Genomic DNA, 21858 nt, shown 5'->3' with positions numbered 1-21858 from the left:
ACAGCAGTCAGAAGAACAGGAGGAGAAAGAGACTGAAATGGTAAATGAGACAGAAACCACCTGATCCCTATCCCTAAGTGAGCTGTGAGATAAGCGATAAGATTTTAGTCGTCAACCAGGTGAGCTAATTCTCAGCTGGTTGCTTCGATGCTGGGATATTGGGGCCAGTAGTCAGGAATTAGAGGGTAAGGAAGCCCGGCAGCTGGGATCCCTTGCTAAGGACAAGGCCATTAACAAAGGGATTGGAAAAAAGGCAGGAGTCCTCAGTCTTTGGTGGCGACTCCTGTCAAGTGTGAAGGACAGGTATCCCTTCAAGGAAGAACCTGCAAATTCCCGAAGGAAATGGACCAACATTGATGGGGGCATCCAGTATCTGAGGGAATTAGCCATGTTGGAGGTGATCTATAATAACCAGGCATCCAAAGACCCAGATGAAATCCGGTGCATGTGGTCCATGTGGTGAAAGTTTGTATGAAATGCAGCGACATCATACACCTACACTCTGGCAATAATGAGCTGGACAGACACTGAGGCACCAACTATAGATGAACTGGCCAGACAACTCTGAGAATACAAACATAATCTTGCTCCCTCCATGCATGCCTGTGTCTCAGCTGTGGACAGACACAGACTGGCCCAAAAAATGTTTGAGCAAGCCCAGAAGGGTAGGTTTTCCTCATGCACTCCAACCAAAGTCTCAGCTATTAAGATCAGCCTTTTCCTGTTCAAGGGAAAGGGTACCGGTGGCGCACACCACGTGCAACCCTGTGGTTCTTCCTGTGTGACCAGGGGGAGGACATGAGGAAGTGGGATGGTGAACCTACCTGGAGACTAGAAGCTCAGGTACAGGAACTGCAAGGAAAAACAACAGCCAAAAAGCATCCATCCAGGAAAATTAGTGCTCCAGTGTCTGCTGGGCAGAGTAGAAGGGATGACCGTACTTTTGATCCTGATGAAGGGACTTCTGTTTTGCAGTTACAAAAACCAAGTAATGAAGACTCAGACCAGGAATAGAGGGGCCCTGCCTTCAACCAGGCAGAAGAAAGGGGCAACCGGGTTTACTGGACTGTGTGGATTCAATGGCCTGGCACATCAACCCCACTGGAGTAAAGAGCTCTAGTGGACACCAGTGCACAGTGTACTCTAGTACCATCAGATTACAAGGGGGCAGAATCCATCTGTATTTCTGGAGTGACAGGGGGATCCCAAGAACTGTCTGTGTTGGAGGCTGAAGTAAGCCTAACTGGGAATGAGTGGCAAAAGCACCCTATTGTGACTGGTCCAGAGGCTCCATGTATCCTTGGCATAGACTATCTCAGGAAAGAGTACTTCAAAGACCCAAAAGGGTACCGGTGGGCTTTTGGTATAGCTGCTTTGAGTACAGAGAAGATCAAATAGCTGTCTAGCTTGCCTGGTCTCTCAGAGGATCCTTCTGTGGTGGGGTTGCTGCAAGTTAAAAACCAGCAGGTGCCAATTGCTACCATGACAGTGCACCGGTGACAATATCACACCAATCAAGACTTCCTGGTTCCCATCTGTAAGTTGATCCATCAACTAGAAAGTCAAGGAGTGATCAGTAAGACTCACTGACCCTTTAATAGTCCCATATGGCCTGTGCAAAAATCTAACAGAGAGTGGCGGTTAACAGTGGACTATCAAAGACTGAACGAAGTCACACCACTGCTGCGTGCTACCATACCAGACACGCTAGAACTTCAGTATGAACTGGAGTCAAAGGCTGCCAAACGGTAGGCAACAATAGATACCGCCAACACGTTTTTCTCTATCCCTCTAGCAGCAGAGTGCAGGCCACAATTCGCTTTCACATGGAGGGGTATCCAGTACACCTGGAATCGACTGCCCCAGGGGTGGAAACATAGTCCTGCCATTTGTCATGGATTGATACAGACTGCACTGGAACAAGGTGAAGCTCCCGAACACCTGCAGTATATTGACATCATTGTGTGGGACAACACAGCGGAAGAAGTGTTTGAGAAGGGGAGAAGAATAATCCAGATTCTCCTGAAAGCTGGTTTTGCTATAAAACAAAGTAAGGTCAAAGGGCCTGCACAGGAAATTCAGTTTTTAGGAGTAAAATGGCAAGATGGGCGTCATCATATCCCAATGGATGTGATCAATAAAATAACAGCTATGTCTCCACCAACTAACAAAAAGGAAACACAAGCTTTCTTAGGTGTCGTGGGTTTCTGGAGAATGCATATTCCAGGTTATAGTCTGATTGTAAGCCCTCTCTATCAAGTGAACCAGAAGAACAACTTTGAATGGGACCCTGAGCAGCAGCAAGCCTTTGAACAAATTGAACAGGAGATAGTTCGTGCAGTAGCACTTGGGCCAGTCCGAACAGGACAAGATGTGAAAAACATGCTTTATACCTCAGCCAGGGATAACAGCCCCACCTGGAGCCTCTGGCAGAAAGCACCTGGAGAGACTCGGGGTCAACCTCTAGGGTTTTGGAGCCGCGGATATAGGGGATCTGAAGCCTGTTGCACTCCAACTGAAAAAGAAATATTACCAGCATATGAAGGAATTGGAGCTGCTTCAGAAATAGTTGGTACTGAAGCACAGCTCCTTTTGGCAACTCGATTGCTTGTGCTGGGCTGGATGTTCAAAGGGAGGGTCCCCTCTATGTATCATGCAACTGATGCTACATGGAGTAAGTGGGTCGCACTGGTAACGCAATGGGCTCATGGGAAACCCCAACCACCCAGGAATCCTGGAATTGACTGTGGACTGGCCAGAAGGCTGAAACTTTGGAGTGTCGCCAGAGGAGGTGCCTCATGCTGAAGAGGCCCCTCTGTATAATAAATTATCAGAAAATCAGAAGCAATATGCGCTGTTTACAGATGGATCCCGTCATATCGTGGGAAAACATCGAAGGTGGAAAGCTGCTGTGTGGAGTCCTACACGACAAGTCACAGAAACTGCTGAAGGACAAGGTGAATCAAGTCAGAGGTGAAAGCCATTCAGCTGCCTTTAGATATTGCTAAACAAGAAAAATGGCCAGTACTTCATCTCTATACTGACTCATGGATGGTGGCAAATGCTTTGTGGGGGTGGTTACAGCAATGGAAGCAGAGCAACTGGCAGCACAGAGGTAAACCCATCTGGGCTGCTGAATTATGGCAAGATATTGCTGCTCGGGTAGAGAACCTGGTTGTAAAAGTGTATCACATAGATGCTCACATACCCAAGAGTCGTGCCACTGAAGAACATTGAAACAATGAGCAAGTGGACTAGGCTGCTAGAATTGAAATGGCTCAGGTGGATCTGGATTGGGAACATAAGGTTGAGCTATTTAAAGCTCGATGGGCCCATCACACATCAGAACATTTAAGAAGGGATGCAACATAGAAATGGGCTTGTGATCAAGGGGTGGACTTGACTATTGATGCCATTGCGTACCTCAAAGTTTTCCATGAATGTCAAACATGTGCCATAATCAAAAAAACTAAGCGGCTAAAGCCTTTTTGGTATAGAGGACAATGGCTGAAATATAAATACAGGGAAGCCTGGCAGGTTGATTGAATCCCACTACCATGAACCCGCCACGGTAAGCAGCATGTGCTTACAATGGTGGAAGCAACTACTGGATGGTTGGAAGCATACCCTGTGACCCATGCCATTGCCCAGAACACTATCTTAGGCCTTGAAAAGCAAATTTTATGGTGACACAGCACCCCTGAAAGAATTGAATCAGACAACAGGACTAATTTCTGAAACAATCTCATTAACACCTAGGCCAAGGAGCATGGCACTGACTGGGGGTATCACATCCCCTATCATGCACCAGCCTCTGGGAAAACTGAATGATACAATGGACTGTTAAAAACTACACTGAAAGCAATGGGTGCTGGGACACTCAAGCATTAGGATATGCATTTAGCAGAAGCCACTTGGCTAGTTAACACTAGAGGCTCTGCCAGTCGACCTGGCCCTGCCCAATCAAAGCCCCTGCGCACTGTGGAAGGGGACAAGATCCCTGTAGTACACATAAGGAACTTGTTGGGAAAAACAGTCTGGGTTATTCCTTCCTCAGAAAAGGGTAAACCTATTTGTGGGATTGTTTTTGCTCAAGCACTTGGTGGGTAATGCAGAAGGATGAGGGAGTCCAATGTGTACCTCAAGGCGACTGACTTCTGGGTGAAAATAATCCATGATTTGAGTTACATATTGTGGGAACTGCTATAGCAGGAACCCCTTGTTGCTAGCCAGGCTAGGAGCAAAAGGAGGAGCTCATTGCAATGTTAAACCCTATAACCTGGCACAAAGGGACCAGGGGTGGAGATTGTAATGAAAATACCTTTAAGTTATTGTAACCCATGACTGGAGTTGCATGTTAAAGGAATTACTATAGCATGAATCACCTGAACCAAAGGACAAGCCTTACAAGAAGCAGTGCAAGTACAGCAGTGACCCGACCTGAGCTGACTGTGGTGCCCAATAACTCCATGCAATATGACACCTCTCCTGTCCTGAGTGACCACCATAACAGATGGAGCCCAAACTCAAGGACTAAATTAACTCAATGGATTTTGTGGACAATTGTGGATATTTACAGACATTTCACAGAGGTGATCCATAGACTAAGGGAATGATATCTGTGTATTACATCAAAGGATGGGAAGGGTGATGGTACGTAATGAGAATGTATCGGATAGTGTGTTACCTGAGCATGACATAAATGGTATGGAATAAGGGGTGGAGAATGTGCTGGTTTTGGCTGGGGTAGAGTTAATTTTCTTCATAGTAGCTAGTACGGGGCTGTGTTTTGGATTTGTGCTGAAAACAGTGTTGATAATACAGTGATGTTTTCATTACTGCTGAGCAGTGCTTACACAGAATCAAGGCCTTTTCGGCTTCTCACACCACCCCACCAGCAAGTAGGCTGGGGGTGCACAAGAAGTTGGGAGGGGACACAGTCGGGACAGCTGAGCCTAATTGATCAAAGGGATATTCCATACCATATTGATGTCATGCTCAGCATATAAACTAGGGGGAAAGCTGGCCGGGGGACCGCTGCTTGGGGACAGGCTGGGCATCAGTCGGAGAGTGGTGAGCAATTGTTTTCATTTGCATCACTTGTCTTTCTTGTTTGTTTTTTTTGTTGTTGTTGTTGTTGTTATTTTCCATTTCATTACATCATCATCATTATTATTATTATAATATTTCATTTATTAAACTGTTCTTATCTCAACCCACAAGCTTTCTTGCTTTTACTTTTCTGATTCTCTCCCCCACCCTGCTGGGGCAGGGGGAGGAGTGAGCGAGCGGCTATGTGGTGCTTAGTTGCCATCTGGAGTTAAACCACGACACTACCTCAACTATATCCCAATCTTCAAGAGCATTAGTACTTACTCTTGTTTCTCCCCAATTTATTGTACCCCAAAATAACATGGAAAGCCCGATTTTCATGGAACTGTCCAGGGACAGCTTTTCTATAAGGTAAACTGAACTACCTCCTTTGAGAAACTATTCTGTTTAACAATAGCTTGCAACCAGCACAGATTTCCCTAACATTCAATCCAAATTTTCAACTTTAAAACCACTGTTCTTAGGCACCCTGGGTAATTTGGAAAACATTTTTATACTAGTTTTTCAGCACATATTATTAAGCAAATACTGCACCTTTTTTTTCTCAGACCTAAATTCTTTCATTCTGTTATCCATCATTATTGATTTCTGTCTTCCCTCTACTTGCTACCCAGCATCAATTCTCTTTAAGAGAAAGAATCCCATCCCTCTTCCCACTAGTGCTCCAAGAGTTATTTGTAGACAAGTTCTAAACTTTATAAAATATTTTCCTCTCCGTCTTGAGAACAAATGCTGTAAAAACTGTGGTTATAATACTCTCCATGGAAACAACAGTCACCTCTATCTCAAGTATTGATGCTTAAAAATAAAATACCTGGGAAGCCACCAAACTGAGCTCCTCCTGCCTGTCGTCTTGCTTCTTCCTCCTGCAGATGAAAACACATCATTCCACACAAAGCAATGGAACTGCAGCCTGTTTTCTACTGCTCAACTGGTTTTAGGAGGAAAAAAAAAAATGGCTGAAACTGTTTCAGGCAGGTAGGCTATCACAATAAACAAAGCACTTCACTATGTACAAAACCACTGACAAGAAATAGTGACGTCTACTCTTATTTTAGTCTGTTTTTGCAGATAAGTTATGCAGAGTTATGTTTTTACTGACTATGAACTGTATGATGTTTCAGCTCCTCAACTTACATTTTTAGAACTAACTCCCACCCACAACATATTAAAATATATCAGTAAAGCATGAAGAAAAAGCAAGCAAACTGTGTCAGGAAGTGAGTAAGAGAAGCAAAGTATTATCCTGAATTTGAAGCCTCCCACTTCAGGAGACATAAGTACTTTAAGCGAAAACTATTCTGGTACAGTCACACATTAACTGACTTCTTGAAATACAGGATTAGTAGAGATTCCACAGCCTGTTTTTGTCATAAGCAATAAAAGCAGATGCAGTACAATGCCCTCTTCTCCAGATTTCATTATTGGTCAAGTAACCAAGACAGAAATGAACTCTCTGAAATTTAATTCTAAGACTTAAAATGAAAGTAATTATTCTCTGCAATTCATTTTAACCAAAATAACTATGACACTCTCCAAATTATTACGAAATATTAAAGCCTAAGTATTCACCCTTTGTGCTTTCTCATGCTCCTCCCGTGCCTTCTTCACTCTTTCCATTCTTTCCTTGATTTCCTTTTCTTCACGCTTCCGCTCATATTTTCGGCGATGTTCTGCAATTTTCTGAGCCTGTTACAATAGAATACCAAGATTTCATATACATTTCTACCATATCACACAACATATTTCAATACAAAACACATGTAAGTGTGCTTTTACCAGTTCTTAAAAATAAGATCTGACTTCACACCCTAAAAGCCCCTTTGTTTTAGGAGTCATTGGCTACTTCCTCTCTACGGTAATCAGTTACTCATGTCTACTCAGCCCTAACTAGATTCACCAGAACATGCACTCTAGTATACTTCTTTGTATAGAGCTCTAGGACTTGCACCATTGTTAGAACTTAAACACGTTATCATTCCACATCCCTTCGTGCTTTTATGCTGAAATACTAATTTCTCCACAGCTAAAACCAGCAACTGCCCCAGAAAAGGGAATTTTCACTGGCACAACAACAGGAAACATAATTCCCCCTGTGCACACACTCTTTTTAGATAGTGTCATTGGGGTTCCGATGCCTTTGCAGCATAGACAGCTAGACATAAGCAGACCAAAGAATTCCTGAACCAAACCAAGAAAGGGCTGGTGGGGAGAAAGTTTGCTTCATATTATTAGCTTTTTCTCAAGTCTATCAAATCTACAGGCCCAGCAGAAAAGAGTAGTTAGCAATGAACTCCCCAAGGCTCCTCACTCAGGGCTCATTATAACAATAGAACACTAACTGTAGCACTGCTTTCCTGAAACCAGAATGTATCCTTATATAGCACTGCAAGAAATGGTTCATGATTTCACAAATTGTGTATGATGGTTACCCTGTAACACTGCTGTAACTGAAAAACATAGCAAAATCAAGGTTCAAGAACAGAGGTACTAACTTTCAGAATATTCTTTAAGCAAAGAAATTATTTTATAAGTTGTGAAGTTTCGATACAACTTATTTTAGCTAAGAGATATTCATTCCGTACCACATTGTTCTTCAAGTACATATGCCAAAGAAAGCACAGTACAGACAGCAGGAGACATACTGAACGCAGTACGTGTTATCAAAAGCTGATGTTATGGCCATTCAATACTTCATGAGGAGAGAGGTAAGTGTTTTGGCTTTTTTTTTTTTTTTTTAAATGAAACATAAGAGTTTCCAAAGTTTTGATTTTCACTGTTGCTAAGTATTTCTCAAAATGAACTAAGCATTTTTATAATTTGACTCAGACTTTCAGCTGGAAGTGCTACAAACTAAAAAGTGCTAGGAAAGCTGGAAGTTGATAAATTAGATGAATGCATCATCTTCACTTATTAAAGATAAAAAAATCACCCATGAAAAGATAATACATTTTTCCTTGAACTACATACACAAATTCCCATACAGTTGGCAGCTACACAGCAACGCCACATTTGTGGCTTGATGGGCATGGTTCTGTGTGGTGTGGGTGGGTTGTTTTTGTGTGGGTTGTGGTGTGGTTTGTGGGTGGTTTTGGTTTTTTTGTGGGGGTGTGTGTGGTTTTGTTTTGGTGGGGTTTTTTTTGTTTTTTTTTTTTTTATGGTTGGACTTGATGATCTTACAGGTCTTTTCCAACCTTAGTGATTCTGTATCACAGACATACTCTGCTGTTTCTGTGCATGGGCAGATTAACTGGGAAATAAAAGGTTCCCCCTCAACCAAGCATTAAGTATACCTCTTATAAAAAAGGTTGAGACCTAAGACATAATTACATTTACCACAGATCAACAGCATACCACACAGGAGACTAACAGGTTGCAAGATGGTTTCCATTGTTTTTTTGCTGGAGACAGTGTCTTCTACAAAGACATGGTAGGAAAACTGAAAGCTGACGTTATCAGACAGAGGAACGTTTATGCACGTGGTAGGTTAAGCTTGTCTGGCTGCCAGATGCTCACTAAGCCGCTCTCTCACTCCCCCTCCTCAAGAGGACAAGGACAGAAAATAAGATGGAGACGGTCCTGGCTTGAGATAAAGACAGGGAGATCATTCATCCACTACCACCATGGGCAAAACAAGACTCAACATGGGGAAAATTAATTTAATTTATTGCCAATTAAAAATAGAGTAGAATGATGAGAAACGAGGACAAAACTAAAATCACCTTCTTCCTATTCCCCTTATTCCCAAAGCTCAACTTCACTCCTTCGTTCCCCACTCTTCCACCTCCTCCCCCACCCCGAACGGCACAGGGTGCTGTGGTCATTTCACAACACTGCACCTCTGCCACTCCTTCCTCCTCACACTTTTTTCCTGCTCCAGCGTGGGGTTCCCGCCACAGGATACAGTCCTTCACAAACTGCTCCAGCATGGGTCCTCCCCACAGGGTATGGTCCTTAAGCAAAAGACTGTTCTAGCATGAGTCCCCCATGGGCTGCAGCTCCTGCCAGAAAACCAGCTTCTGCGTGGGCTCGTCTCCACAGGCCACAGCTTCTTCCAGGAGCCTGCTCCAGTGTGAACTCTACATGGGCTGCCACTTCCTTCAGGGCCCATCCACTTGCTCTGGCATGGGATCCTCCATAAGCTGCAGGGTGGATATCTGCTCCACTGTGGACCTCCATAGGCTCAAGGGGGACAACCTGCTTAACCACGGTCTTCTCCATGGGCTGCAGAGGAATCTCTGCTCCCGTGCCCGGCACATCTCCTCCCCTTCCTCCTTCACTAATCTTGGTGTCTGCAGGGTTGCTTCTCTCATATTTTTTCTTCTTTACTCCCCTTTCTCTCACAGCTGTTGCACTGCATTTTTTAAGTCTTTCTTAAATATGTTATCACAGAAGCACCACCAGTGTCGCTGACTGGCTCCACTTTGGCTAGCAGTGGGTCTGTTTTGCAGCCAGCTGGAACTGGCTCGATCTAACATAGGGACAGTCCCATGTTTCTTCTTAGAAGAGGCCAGCCCTGCAGTCTAGTCCCCAACCTTGCCACTTAAACCCAATACAATGCAACAGCTGCAATCTGTTGTCTGTCAACCACTTTAAAGGAATATGCAAAACAGATGAAAAAGAAAGCCTGCTATCAACAGTCTGTTTGGTTTTTTTTTAAATACAAAATTTCTTCCTTAGCAGAACGCTGAGGTCAATCACTTGAGAAAAGCTGAAAACCAGTCTCAGAGAGATTATGCTGCCCTCATGGGGTAGACTAATGAAAGTACAAATCACAGCAAAGAATGCTTCATTTGTAAAACGTGTTTAGGATGAAGCTTTGATCAATTCAGAAACATTTTGGAAAAAATCCATTATCACAGTGTTCTCTTGCTCTTTTGAATGTTTTAACCTAGAATCTAAGGTGTCTGGCAAACTTCAACTACTTCAGATGCTTCTGTTAAGATTCTTAAAAAGGAACATAGTATTTCATAGTTCAGTTACATGCCCAGCCCCAGAGACTCAATTTCTCTACACACAGCCATAAACAGCTGTGACTGAAGACAGAAGTATTTATAAACTCAGTTTGAAGTGTCAGATGACACATGAACACATTCCCACAAGACAATGCATATTGGAAGAATCTGAAGGCAGCAATGTCACTCAAACAAATGGAGAAGGAACCTCCATTATGCTTCCCCACTTACTCTTGGTTGCACCTCCTTCAGCATGGCACTAGCATCTTCATCATAATCCAGTTTACAAGCTAATGCAAGATCATGAGCAGCCTCCTCCCAGTGACCCAGAAGTCTGAAATTCAGAAGACACCAACATTCAGAAAGAAAAAGCAAAATGAACTCTTACAGGTCTTCAAAATATGTACAACCCTGCAACATTCAGTACTTTTACCTGCAGCTATACGGACTTACAGAAATTTGAAGTTTAATAATCATGGTGTTTTCTGTAACCTACACACTACAATGCCATTAGAGGATATTTGCCTGCTTCACACCCTTACAGTAACTTTTGCTTGAAGTTAAAATGAGGGAAAAAGCCCTCAAAAATCAGCTAGTGTCATTGTTTGCTATAAACAAGAAGGGATAACAGGGAGAAGTTACCCTACCTAAGCACGTGAAGCACACTAACAAAAACACTTTGCAACACTAGGCACATGTTCAGTGTAAAACTGTACATTCGGTGTTCTGTACAAGTCTAAGCCACCGCTACATCAAGCTTACGTGGACCCTCTTTACGTCTTAGTTGAAGAGGTCATACAAGCTAGTGTGCACACCTCTTAACTATTCATTTATACAAACTCTTGATAATCAAAAATTTAAATGAATGGTGGTATTCTTAAGGGGTCAAAGCACTTCTGCTTACAGACAAAGGTGTTAATCCAAGCTATGTTCTAGTCTTCTTGCTCTTAGGATCCATGCCATTTCTTAAAACTGTAGACATTAACAAGCTACTCTCTGAACGCTGTTTAAAATACCTTTTTTTTTGGTAAGTTCTATTAGCATTTACTCCTTCCACTTTTATATGGACCGTAAGAAGTGTCACCTTTTTTTTTTTTTTTTTGGCTGATTTATTGTAATGTAAAAAAAGTTCACATTTTTGAGGGGGGATGCACTCTGGCCTAATGCCATTTTAAATAATTGCACTGTTTGCTTAATGTCACTCTTCAATTGCAAAAACTGGTTCCCTTAATAACTAGGCAGCTTAATTTACTATGTGAAAGAGCTCTAGGATCTAATGGAATAAAAGCAGCAGAGAAATGTTTAAGAATTATAGGTTAGTAAATAAAAACTGAACTAAGTGAAAACAAAAAGACCTCCAAACAAGTAAAACCCACAGTCCTAGAACTCATAATCTTTAGCAAATGATTATAAAATTCTATTCAGAACACCAGTAAGCCATTAGAAGATATATTAAAAAAAAAAAAGTGAGAGAAAAAAAAAAAAGACAGTGCCAAAAGGACTACTCAAAAATTGCCATCAATAAATCATGATCATCCTTTCTTTCCTGTAAGCACAATGGTTTCTTGGCTCATGATTACTGCTCTCAGGTGCAAGACAGACAGTTCAGAGACACAGAGAAAGAGAGAATGCATAAACAAAACTGTTCCCCCCAAATAAGTAAAGAGAGTATCAAGTACAGGTGCAGTTCATTACCTATGCGCTTTCCCCCTCCATTTGTATGTCTGTGCCGAGTCAGGATTAATCTTGATGGCTCTGTCACAATCTCTAATGGCAGCATTTGGCTTCTGTAGTTTCACAAAAACACTGTGGGAACAAGTACATTTACTGTACATATTGAAATACCAAGTTACTAACTTAAGCTGGAAATAATTTTGGATGACTAACAGGCAAGCTAGGGAGAGAATACATTTGAAGAGTGGAGTTCAAAAAGATTTCATAGCGATAATGAAGTCACTGAAATTTAGTTCCCCGTGCCCCCGCCACTGTAGGTGAATCATTAGCAAGAAGCGAAAGCGTTTGTTGTTCAGGCTCAAGCCTTGCCAGCAACAATAACTTTAGTAAACAAGGAAAGGATACATAAATGCAAAGGACAGTTCAATTCCAGGGTGTTCGGAGTCTATAGCCAACGGCAACTAGCAATTTGAACAAAACAACAATGTTATGCATGTCGTATTACACAGTCTTTAAAAGAGTAAAACAAAGAAAGCACAAGTAGGATCAGCAGGAACTACAAAAGGAGATAGGAGATGAGTCATCAAGATTAAAAGAGGCAAAACAAAACACAAACCCAGAAAGCAGCCCTAATCCTTTGTCAGTTAAGTGAAATAACTGCAAATTTTACAACACACAAGCATATCAGATTAACCAGTAGGGCAGTAGTTTAGGAGGTTGAGGCATTTCAAATTAAGAATCTCTGAAGGAAACACTAAAAACCATTCCTGAATTGACAAGGGTATTTGATATTCAAGATACTCCAAGTCAGAACTTCTGCCCTTTTACATTTACTTGAAAACAATTTATCAGCAATTAGAGTGCCGGTGAGTAACTTCACCGTTATGGCTTGTTACAACGCAAACACAAAGTGACACGTTCTCTACTAGAAGCAAACACATGGACAACATGTCAGGAATCTGTCCCAAAGCTACACCTCATCAATGAGGGACATTCCAATGCTGTTGGCTGCACAAAAATCGTAGTCTCGCAAACACACAACCCTCCCAGAACCAAAACCAAAGTCCGCCAGAGCAGTGGATTGATTACTCACAGCACTTGATCAGCCCTGCTGATACACTGTAGGTTTTACAATATCCTAATATACTGTTTGCTTATTTCTATAACAGACCAAATTGAGGTATTTTTTAAACTTCTCCTAACACTCTTATTTTTCATTGCTAATCCCAGTCCTGAGAAGATATGGCATTATAAGAGATTTTAAACATACTACTACGATGGCAAGAACAACAACAACAGTATATTAAGGCACACAAGTGGTGTTACATGCAAAAACTTTTAATATGGAAAGGAAAAAACAGCAAGGCATGTAGCAGTTAAGATGTACGAGAATGGAACAGTTAAAGGACACTAATTAATCACGGGAAAGTCATCAAAAGTTGAACATTTCTTTGAATTATACCTTGCTATGGAAAAGATCCACTAAACTATCAAATCATCCATAGTTAGTGGAGTTTTTGTGTATAAGGAGAAACAAAAAAAAAATCCGTGAGAACTTGTGCTTCTGCAACCCATACTTGCCCAGCCTTCTTCAAGAATTAGGAAGATAAATATGTTTGTGCATTATGAAGTTAGGGCTACCACACATCAAATCTGACAATGTTCCCAATGCACTACCTGCAGGCTGGTAGATGTAATTAGCAGTAATGTGGGTATTGAATGGGTTGAGAAATAGGTATGTCCTCTTCAAATGTAGGACCATTGAACACAAACTAGTCTACTTCACAGTGAAAGAATTCATTTAGCAGGTACAACAAGAAGAGAATTCACATGATCCACAGTTAACTTTGCATCTAAACAGGACATGATTTCAATCATCATCTTAATCCTAGAAGAAAGTTCAGATTTTGCAGGTGTTTGTTATCCAGCATTATTCTAACTCAACATACCAAAAGGCTTATTACCACAATGCATTTTGGAACATCATTCTGTTACTTACACAATGTATTATCAAGATTCTTTAGATGGCTGCTTCAGCAAATCTGGTTAATCACATAAGAGAACATGCATGAAGTATACTTTTCTCTTTCCCTTGTGTGGTTTAAGTTTATATAGAATCTCCAGTTGCCATTATATTTAGGCTCCTGAAGGAAATAACAGAACAGGCAGAAACATAAATCACTAATTTATAATTACTCACCTTGCCCTCTTGGCGTACAAGATAGCCAAACAAGGATTCAGCTTGATAGCATCTGTGAACAAGTCGACAGCCTTCTGAAGTTCACCTAAATATGAGTACCAGTGAAGTTTCAATCATTACGCAATGAAATTACATCCAAATTGTCAAACCTGCCTTACAGGGTGTTACCTCTCCAGGCACTTCTTAAATGGAACATTAACAACAAACAAAAATCAATTTCTCCCTCTTGCTATGTTACTGAAGTACAAACTCAAAAATTAATGCTGGAGGGGAGGAGAGACTTTTTCCAGTTAAATTTGTACATTTAACTTTGTACTCAATCAAATAGGAAGTCACTTCTTTATTACAGAGCTTTTCACTGCATTAAGACAAATCACTAGAGACACTAATCATAATATGTAGGGAAGTACTGTAACGATCAATTTGTAATTAAGATGCTGCAGTACTTAAAGCTTTCCTGTTCTAGATAGTTTTGGGTATCCAACAGGAAGTGAGTTTTCTCTTCCTTGAAAGCATTCAAAATGGTCCAAGATATTTATTTCCTTTTTTTAAAAGGAGAACCAAACCTGATGTCCTTGAATATGTACTAAAAAACAATTTATCACCTTCACTTAGAGCATTTATCGCTTCAATCTTCTTCTCATTAGCTTGATCCATCATTTCTTCAGTTACCTAAGAAATTAAAGAAAATTAAAAACACACACAAACCCTAAAAGCTGTAGAGTGCAGGCCAGAATTACCGTGGTAAGACAGCGCCAAATAAGGGAGCTCCAGTTTTCTGGTTCCAGAATGTTGTTTTTAATTCACATTGAAATCACAGTTCAAAAAATTGTAACTTTTTTCTTTCAGCTTGGAGACATTAGCCACCATTATTTTTACCTTAAAACCACTCAAAGGGTAAGTTGAATAATGGCAGATTTCTATGTATCTATTTTTCATGGGTGCTTTGATAAATTTTTTTTGGTGTTTTCTGGCCTGATTTTCCTTACTGAACTTTTTGATGGACTCTAACCTTGAATAAGGAAAGACTGTGGATTTAAGCCAGTAAGTTTTCTATTTAGGAGAAAAAAAGCCAAAGCAACAGCTGGCTACCTAGCTAATATAGTATTCATCCCCCCTCAGCCGCTATTCTTGACTAAATTTGAAACCTCTCCCTATCTTTCCTTCTACCACAGACATTGAAAATATTATGCTTACCTCCACATTTTCATCTCCCATTTCTTGAGGGTCATCATTGTCTGGTTCAATCACACCCTCACTGTCAATTTCTGGGGGAAAAACAAAAACCAAGAAACCAAGATTAAGCTCCATCTACAAACACAGAGAGGATTTCCAGAATCATGTTCAAATTGGTGAAATGGGATAAAGTAGTCTATTTTCCACACCTAAGTCACTCTCTTCACTTTCTGGTTCAGGTGATTTAACTGGCTCCTCTGGCTGTTCCTCTGCTTTACCCTGGAAGAGAAATGTGTTTGTAAGCATACACTATTTCTGACTGATATTCTATTCCCACTCTAATAAATAACAATGCATCAGAAAATCCAAAATTAATCTTCAAAGCATCAGATTGCTCTATGGCTAAACTGTTTCAATTTTAAGATACAAATCTCCTTTTTCCTCCTCTCAGATTAAGTCTATCATGCATGCAAATAATTCAGAGCCCAAATTTTGACTCAAGAACTTCTGTTATTTGTAAAGCTTGTCCTTCAAATTGTCTAATTCAAGAATCAAAACCAAATAATCCAGATAATATCCAATTCAGAACCAGTTTTGCAATGAATACTACCCAACCCTTCCAATCTCCCTGTCTTCCCTCACACATCCTCTGGATCAAAAATTCTCTCAATCTAATACTATTAAGCTAAGGTCCTCCAGCAGTCAACAATAAGCTGGTGTCAATGATTAAAATATTGTTTCCATTTCACAAGGTCAGAGATCTTTGCTACTTATACATACTTAGAATGTTTTTTCAAATGTTCTCCTATCAACTCCTAACTACATTACTAATGTCCTGTGAATGCCACAACTTGGCACGTCCTGCTTTATCAGAGATATAAGATGCTTGTCTTCATATTCAGTGTCACAGACTATACTCACTACATATACACAGTCCCTCCATACAGTTCTAACTAGCCAGTAATTCCAGCATTCACTGTCTCGTTAATGCCAAAAAAAAGAATTCTACTTTTTCCAAAGGAATTTCAAGCTTTGGAAAATCCTGCTATAAATATCTACAAGCCAAATTTATTACCTCCGTTAAAACAAATGAACAAAAACCAACAAAAAACTCTTCCACAATACTGCCTTAAAAAGTTGATAGTTCAACTGTTCATTCACTATCATACTGGTAGTATTTCTTCTCATGCAAAGATTATAATCTAATCCACTAATGACTACAGAAGAGGTGTATAAAGAGACAGTGAGAACATAAAAATAAGAAATCAAGACTTTGTTTAGCATTTGCATTGCACAGAACATCAGGCATTCAGGATTAGGGAAATGGAGCATGATAACACTTGAAATAAACTAGGAAGCCATCTGTAACAAGTCATCTACAACATGCAATGGGCAGGCTTCAGACAGGACTGTCACACTCAACTCACCCTAGTGTATTCACCCACCCTATCTGAGTGAAAATTGACAGCAATTTTTTCCCTCCTCCTGCTCAGTTAATTTTGCAAACTCCAAATGTTAGTTTTCAATAATAAATTCTTCGTATCTCACCTTACTTGTCTCCTCTGTGGAGGCATTGGCTGGAACAGGTGGTATTGTGCCTCCCATACTTTTCAGCAAAGTAGAGAAGAGAAAAAAAACAAAACAGAAAGATTATCAAAATAGTGACATGTATTTTATTGATTCAAATCCTGCTGCTAATCCCAGCTTTTTGTTGTGACACAAAACACGATGATGCAATTCACTGTAAAACCAGCAAATAAAAAGCACACACCCACCACGCTTTTCTCAGTGTACCATAATGCACCGTGTCTGTTGGCTCTTTCACCTAGAACTCCACTGTGACTTGTACTCATGCAAATCACACATCACCCACCCACCCTTTCTCACAAAGAAAAGCTGCCTCCTTGGCTCAAGTGCATTTTCTCCTTAAAATGTAATTTATGTTTTAAGTCAAAACTAATTATTATTGTAGATATTACTAAAATTATAATTATTTTTGGAACGGAAGTAAAACAAGTTAAGAGAACCATAATGGCCTAAAATGCTTATGCAATTAAAAAATTGCTGCCTAGAAGAAAAATTAATTTCTCTTATGTATTGCAATATTCATGCCTTTCCTAAGGAAGTTAAGGAGCATTCTCTGTAGAGACAGCATTCTTTCAATATAGAATAAACTTCTATATTGTATCGACTTTGGTTAGCAGCCAGAAATAAGCATAGGCTGAATCATCCAGCTGTTTCATGTAACGTCTAATCATACCTAATGGCAGGCTGCCACAAGACTGCCATTCCTATCTACTGATAGTTCTCAATTGCTCTGGCCATACACACTCCAAAGCGAAAAACCTATTTCTATCAACTCAACAGGCTTGACCAACTCCTTGGGGCCCCGCACAACTGGTTAGGTGTGATGCAGGGGAGAGGAGAAGGAATTGGGCAAACAGGCAAGAGGAACTGGAAGGGTGCAGGACTATCAGCTTCCAGGAATTAGTGCAACAAAAAAATAATTGAGGATGAGATCCTAAAGCTTCTTAAGTGAGGCTGCCGCAGTCCTGGTCTCCCCTCTTTCCTCCCTCCCGCCACCAGCACCACCTCACAGTCAGGCCCCAAACTGGCTGAAAACAAACCTGGACGGGGCGGGACAGGACAGGAACAGGGATGAATTAGGGGAGAAAGGGTAGAAGAGGGAAGAGGAGGTGGCAGGATTGACAGGTCCTAACACCAGACCTGCAGCAAAGGCCAAGCAAACAGCACTACACTACCTCTAGTTTACAAGGATAAGCTGTCAAGAAAAAATACCACAAGTTACAAAACAAAACAAAAAAAAAAAAAAAAGAAAGAAAAAATGCATCTTCTGGAGCTATTGTAAAAATCTAGATGTGACCCTGGAATGTTGACATTGCTTAATCTATGTTATACTGCAAGTACTAAACAACTGCAGTCTGATAAATCGTCATAGAGCTAGGCAAAAAACACAGCACATGTAGTAACTGTTCCTCCTAAATTTTTACCCTTGTAGGCTGACAATAGGGCATATAATTCTCTACCAGTCTGTAAAAATCAAAGAATTTTCTCTAGGACTATAGGTACTGTCTAGGGGAGCCTTAAGTTTTCTTCTTTCCTGGAGAAGCTGGCGGCCCGTGGTTTAGACAGGTACACTCTTCGCTGGGTAAAAAACTGGCTGGACGGCCGAGCCCAGAGAGTTGTGCTGAATGGGGTGAAATCCAGCTGGCGGCCGGTCACAAGCGGAGTCCCCCACGGCTCAGTTTTGGGGACAGCCTTGTTTAATATCTTTATCGATGATCTGGATGAGGGGATTGAGTATACCCTCAGCAAGTTTGCACATGACACCAAGTTGGGAGGGAGTGTTGATCTGCTTGAGGGTAGGAAGGCTCTGCAGAGGGATCTGGACAGGCTGGATCGATGGGCTGAGGCCAACCGGATGAAGTTCAATAAGGCCAAGCGCCGGGTCCTGCACTTCAGTCACAACAACCCCAGGCAATGCTACAGGCTTGGGGACGAGTGGCTGGAAAGCTCCCCCGCAGAAAAGGACCTGGGGGTGTTGGTCGACAGCCGGCTGAATATGAGCCAGCAGTGTGCCCAGGTGGCCAAGAAGGCCAATGGCATCCTGGCCTGTATCAGAAACAGTGTGGCCAGCAGGACTAGGGAAATGATTGTCCCCCTGTACACGGTACTGGTGAGGCCGCACCTCGAATCCTGTGTTCAGTTTTGGGCCCCTCACTGCAAGAAAGGCACTGAGGTGCTGGAGCGTGTCCAGAGAAGGGCGACGAAGCTGGTGAGGGGTCTGGAGCACAAGTCTTATGAGGAGCGGCTGAGGGAGCTGGGGTTGTTTAGCCTGGAGAAGAGGAGGCTGAGGGGAGACCTTATCGCTCTCTACAACTACCTGAAAGGGGGTTGCAGAGAGGTGGGTGTTGGTCTCTTCTCCCGAGGGACTAGTGACAGGACTAGAGGAAATGGCCTCAAGTTGCGCCAGGGGAGGTTCAGGCTGGATATTAGGAAAAAGTTCTTTACTGAGAGAGTAGTGAAACATTGGAATAGACTGCCCAGGGAGGTGGTAGAGTCACCATCCCTGGAGGTATTCAAGGAGCGTGTGGATGTGGCATTGTGGGATGTGGCTTGATGGGCATGGTGCTGTGTGGTGTTGGGTGGGTTGGTTTTTGGTGTGTTGTGGTTTGTTTGTTTGGTGGGGGTTTTTTTGGTTTGTTTTTTTTTTGGTTTTTTGGTTTTTTTTTTTAGGTTGGACTTGATGATCTTACAGGTCTTTTCCAACCTTAGTGATTCTGTGATTCTGTGATTCTTCTGCACAAAGGAAACTACAAATTCTGAAGCATTTTAGTAGTGCTAATAGCTAATATCCAGGGTAACACAATGCTCACAGGTTAAGATCCATCTAATGCTTGTTGGCAACACTTCCCCCACCCCACCCTTATTTATTTTTTTAAACAGTAAGACTCTTTCAAAGCCCAGCTTACTGGAAAAAGACTGAGAACCCTCTAACTCAAAAAGGTTAATAACATTCCCAGCTTCCAATCATGTACTTATGAGCTGCTCAAGCTAAAAAAAACCCGCAGGATTCAAATTCTAGAGCAATTCTAAACCTTCAGTCTCAGGATCAGCTGGTTTTAAGTCTGACACCTTGAATCATCTCAAGGCTGAAACAACTTTCTCAGTCTCTTCTGCCCTCTTCACATCCCCCCAAAAACTACCCAAGCTTAAAACAGTCTATAAGATGTTTAACTAATATATATACACATTTTAAAATAAACTATTTCATGAACCGCCACAGCTAAACAGTTTCACTCCTAGTCCTTGAAAATGTTTCTACTATCCAGTTATCCTCTGTTGAATCCAGAATTACAATCCCAGAAAAATTCAAAAGCAAGTTACTCTAAAATCACCCCTTAAAACAGTATTTGATTACAATGACTAAATGCACAGCAAGGATATGCAAAGTTTGCAATATATTTAACCTCAACAGTATACAGACATGAGACACTCTTGTAGGAAAAGGCAGGTACTGAGCTGTATAACGAGGGCGCACACACACACAAAAGATTTTTAATTAAACCTTTGTGCTAAAACTGAGTTGTGCAATTTCAGTAACAACTCTTGGGAGCTGTCAGGACTGCACTGCAACAATGACTCCATATTTCCACTCATCATAGTGATGAGAAGTGCTGCTTTTATGAGTTGTTGGAAGAACTGCAACTGTTATTTCTGCATCCACTTTCATCACTCACAGCAAAACTGTATTTAGAGAGAAACTGGATTACCAAGAATTCAAAAGGGTCAAAATCTATCTGAACAAAACAACAAAAAAAGGCAAAAAGCTCTGGTCATCTATTAGGGATTCTGTGCTTTACTTTAAAGGACTGCTATTGTTTCTTTGCTCAGTTGCAGGTTTTTGAAACATGTTCCCTTTAATGACCCATTTCCTAACAATTCAAGTCAAAATATTTGTATTTTTATGCAATTATGAAAAAGCAGGCATGACTAAAAGGGATGTCAAAACACCTTCCAAACATAATCATACACTAGTGTTTGCTTTCTATACAGAGAGCACCTATATAGAAATTAAATACAACAGCTACACAGAATAAAGGTTAGAAGGTAACAAGTGCATGAAAACAGGTAAGACTTAAGGTTTCTGATGCAATTTTAACAGTTAATCAGAAACAAAGCATCCCATGCTGGCTTTATGAGCAGTTAGCATCATTTAAGTTAGAATCATTAGCCTTAAGAAAAAAAAGAAAAAAAAAATTTGATAACGGATTTCAGTATCATTTCGTCACTATTCTGTAATCACTCACAACATTACCTTGGTGACTAAATCTCTGTCTTTTAGATTAATACAGGTAAGCCTGACAGAAAGATCAGACTCATCAAGTTTATTTCCACCAAAAGCCAGGCTAAGTTTCAAGTAGTTTTCAAAGAATGAGAAGACCCTATAAATGCATTTAATAGTCCTACTGCAAACAGCACTGCTACAGAAGGGAAGAGAGGAATCCACCAGACTTCCAGACACCTTGACATGAAAAGTAATTTGGCTACCACTCCAAATATCCAATTGTATGACTTACCCAAATATTTAGCTTAAATATGTGAAGAAAACCAGAAAATTTAAAAGAGCTATAGGAGGTTCTACTGTGATGTATTTTTTAACTTCTGAGATAAAGATATCCAGCAAAGACTGTACGTGGAAAAAACATTCCACAGTTCAAAACCTAATTTTTATACTTGTAATACAAGCACCCTTTTATTAACCAAACTCTAAAAATAAATCTGGACGTTCAAGCCCTCCCTATTAACATGGAGAAAGTTAGAAATCAGATGATCCCTTTTCCAGTCCCTAACACCTTTTTTGGCCGAAAGAAGTCAGTGTTCTTCCTCTCCCTCCCAAAACACTCTGTTCACACCTTCAGAATTACACAACAGAAGAATGGAAGTAACCTAGGCTGAGGCACTGAAGTCTTTTACACAGTAGCAAAAGGAACTAAAGACCTGCAGTAGTATAAAATAGACATGCATCTCCTTCCTAGGCATACATGCAGCTACTATTACTACTGCAAAACCAAGTGAGTTAAATAGGAGTGTTTTTACAACCACACTAATACTCAGATGCGTAAAAAAGTTTAAACATCACTGTAAAAAACCCCAAATAGTTCATTGTAGCCATTTTCATTACATGACATGCTGTGAAATGCCTGTACTTATATATAG

General features: G+C 41.0%; 1 protein-coding gene across 3 annotated transcripts in view; it reads right to left on the bottom strand.

Annotated features, from left to right (window-relative positions):
• Positions 1–21858, bottom strand: part of ST13 (ST13 Hsp70 interacting protein) — a 31467-nt gene that overhangs the window by 8427 nt on the left and 1182 nt on the right. For 2 of the 3 annotated variants that reach the window (XM_059816385.1, XM_059816387.1), the window contains exons 2-10: positions 16666–16723; positions 15327–15396; positions 15139–15209; positions 14547–14613; positions 13942–14026; positions 11763–11873; positions 10299–10401; positions 6685–6801; positions 5927–5978 (exon numbers count right to left, since the gene is read on the bottom strand). In XM_059816385.1, the coding sequence (XP_059672368.1) occupies positions 5927–5978; positions 6685–6801; positions 10299–10401; positions 11763–11873; positions 13942–14026; positions 14547–14613; positions 15139–15209; positions 15327–15396; positions 16666–16723 (734 nt within the window). Of the gene's footprint in view, positions 1–5925; positions 5979–6684; positions 6802–10298; positions 10402–11762; positions 11874–13941; positions 14027–14546; positions 14614–15138; positions 15210–15326; positions 15397–16665; positions 16724–21858 lie in introns of all 3 variants that reach the window. The other variant, XM_059816386.1, reaches the window with a different exon arrangement.

This window comes from Gavia stellata, chromosome 4 (genome assembly GCF_030936135.1).
Source record: "Gavia stellata isolate bGavSte3 chromosome 4, bGavSte3.hap2, whole genome shotgun sequence".
NCBI lineage: Eukaryota > Metazoa > Chordata > Aves > Gaviiformes > Gaviidae > Gavia > Gavia stellata.
The sequence above is the reverse complement of the archived record's forward strand: the minus strand, read 5'-3'. Positions and strand labels throughout refer to the sequence as shown.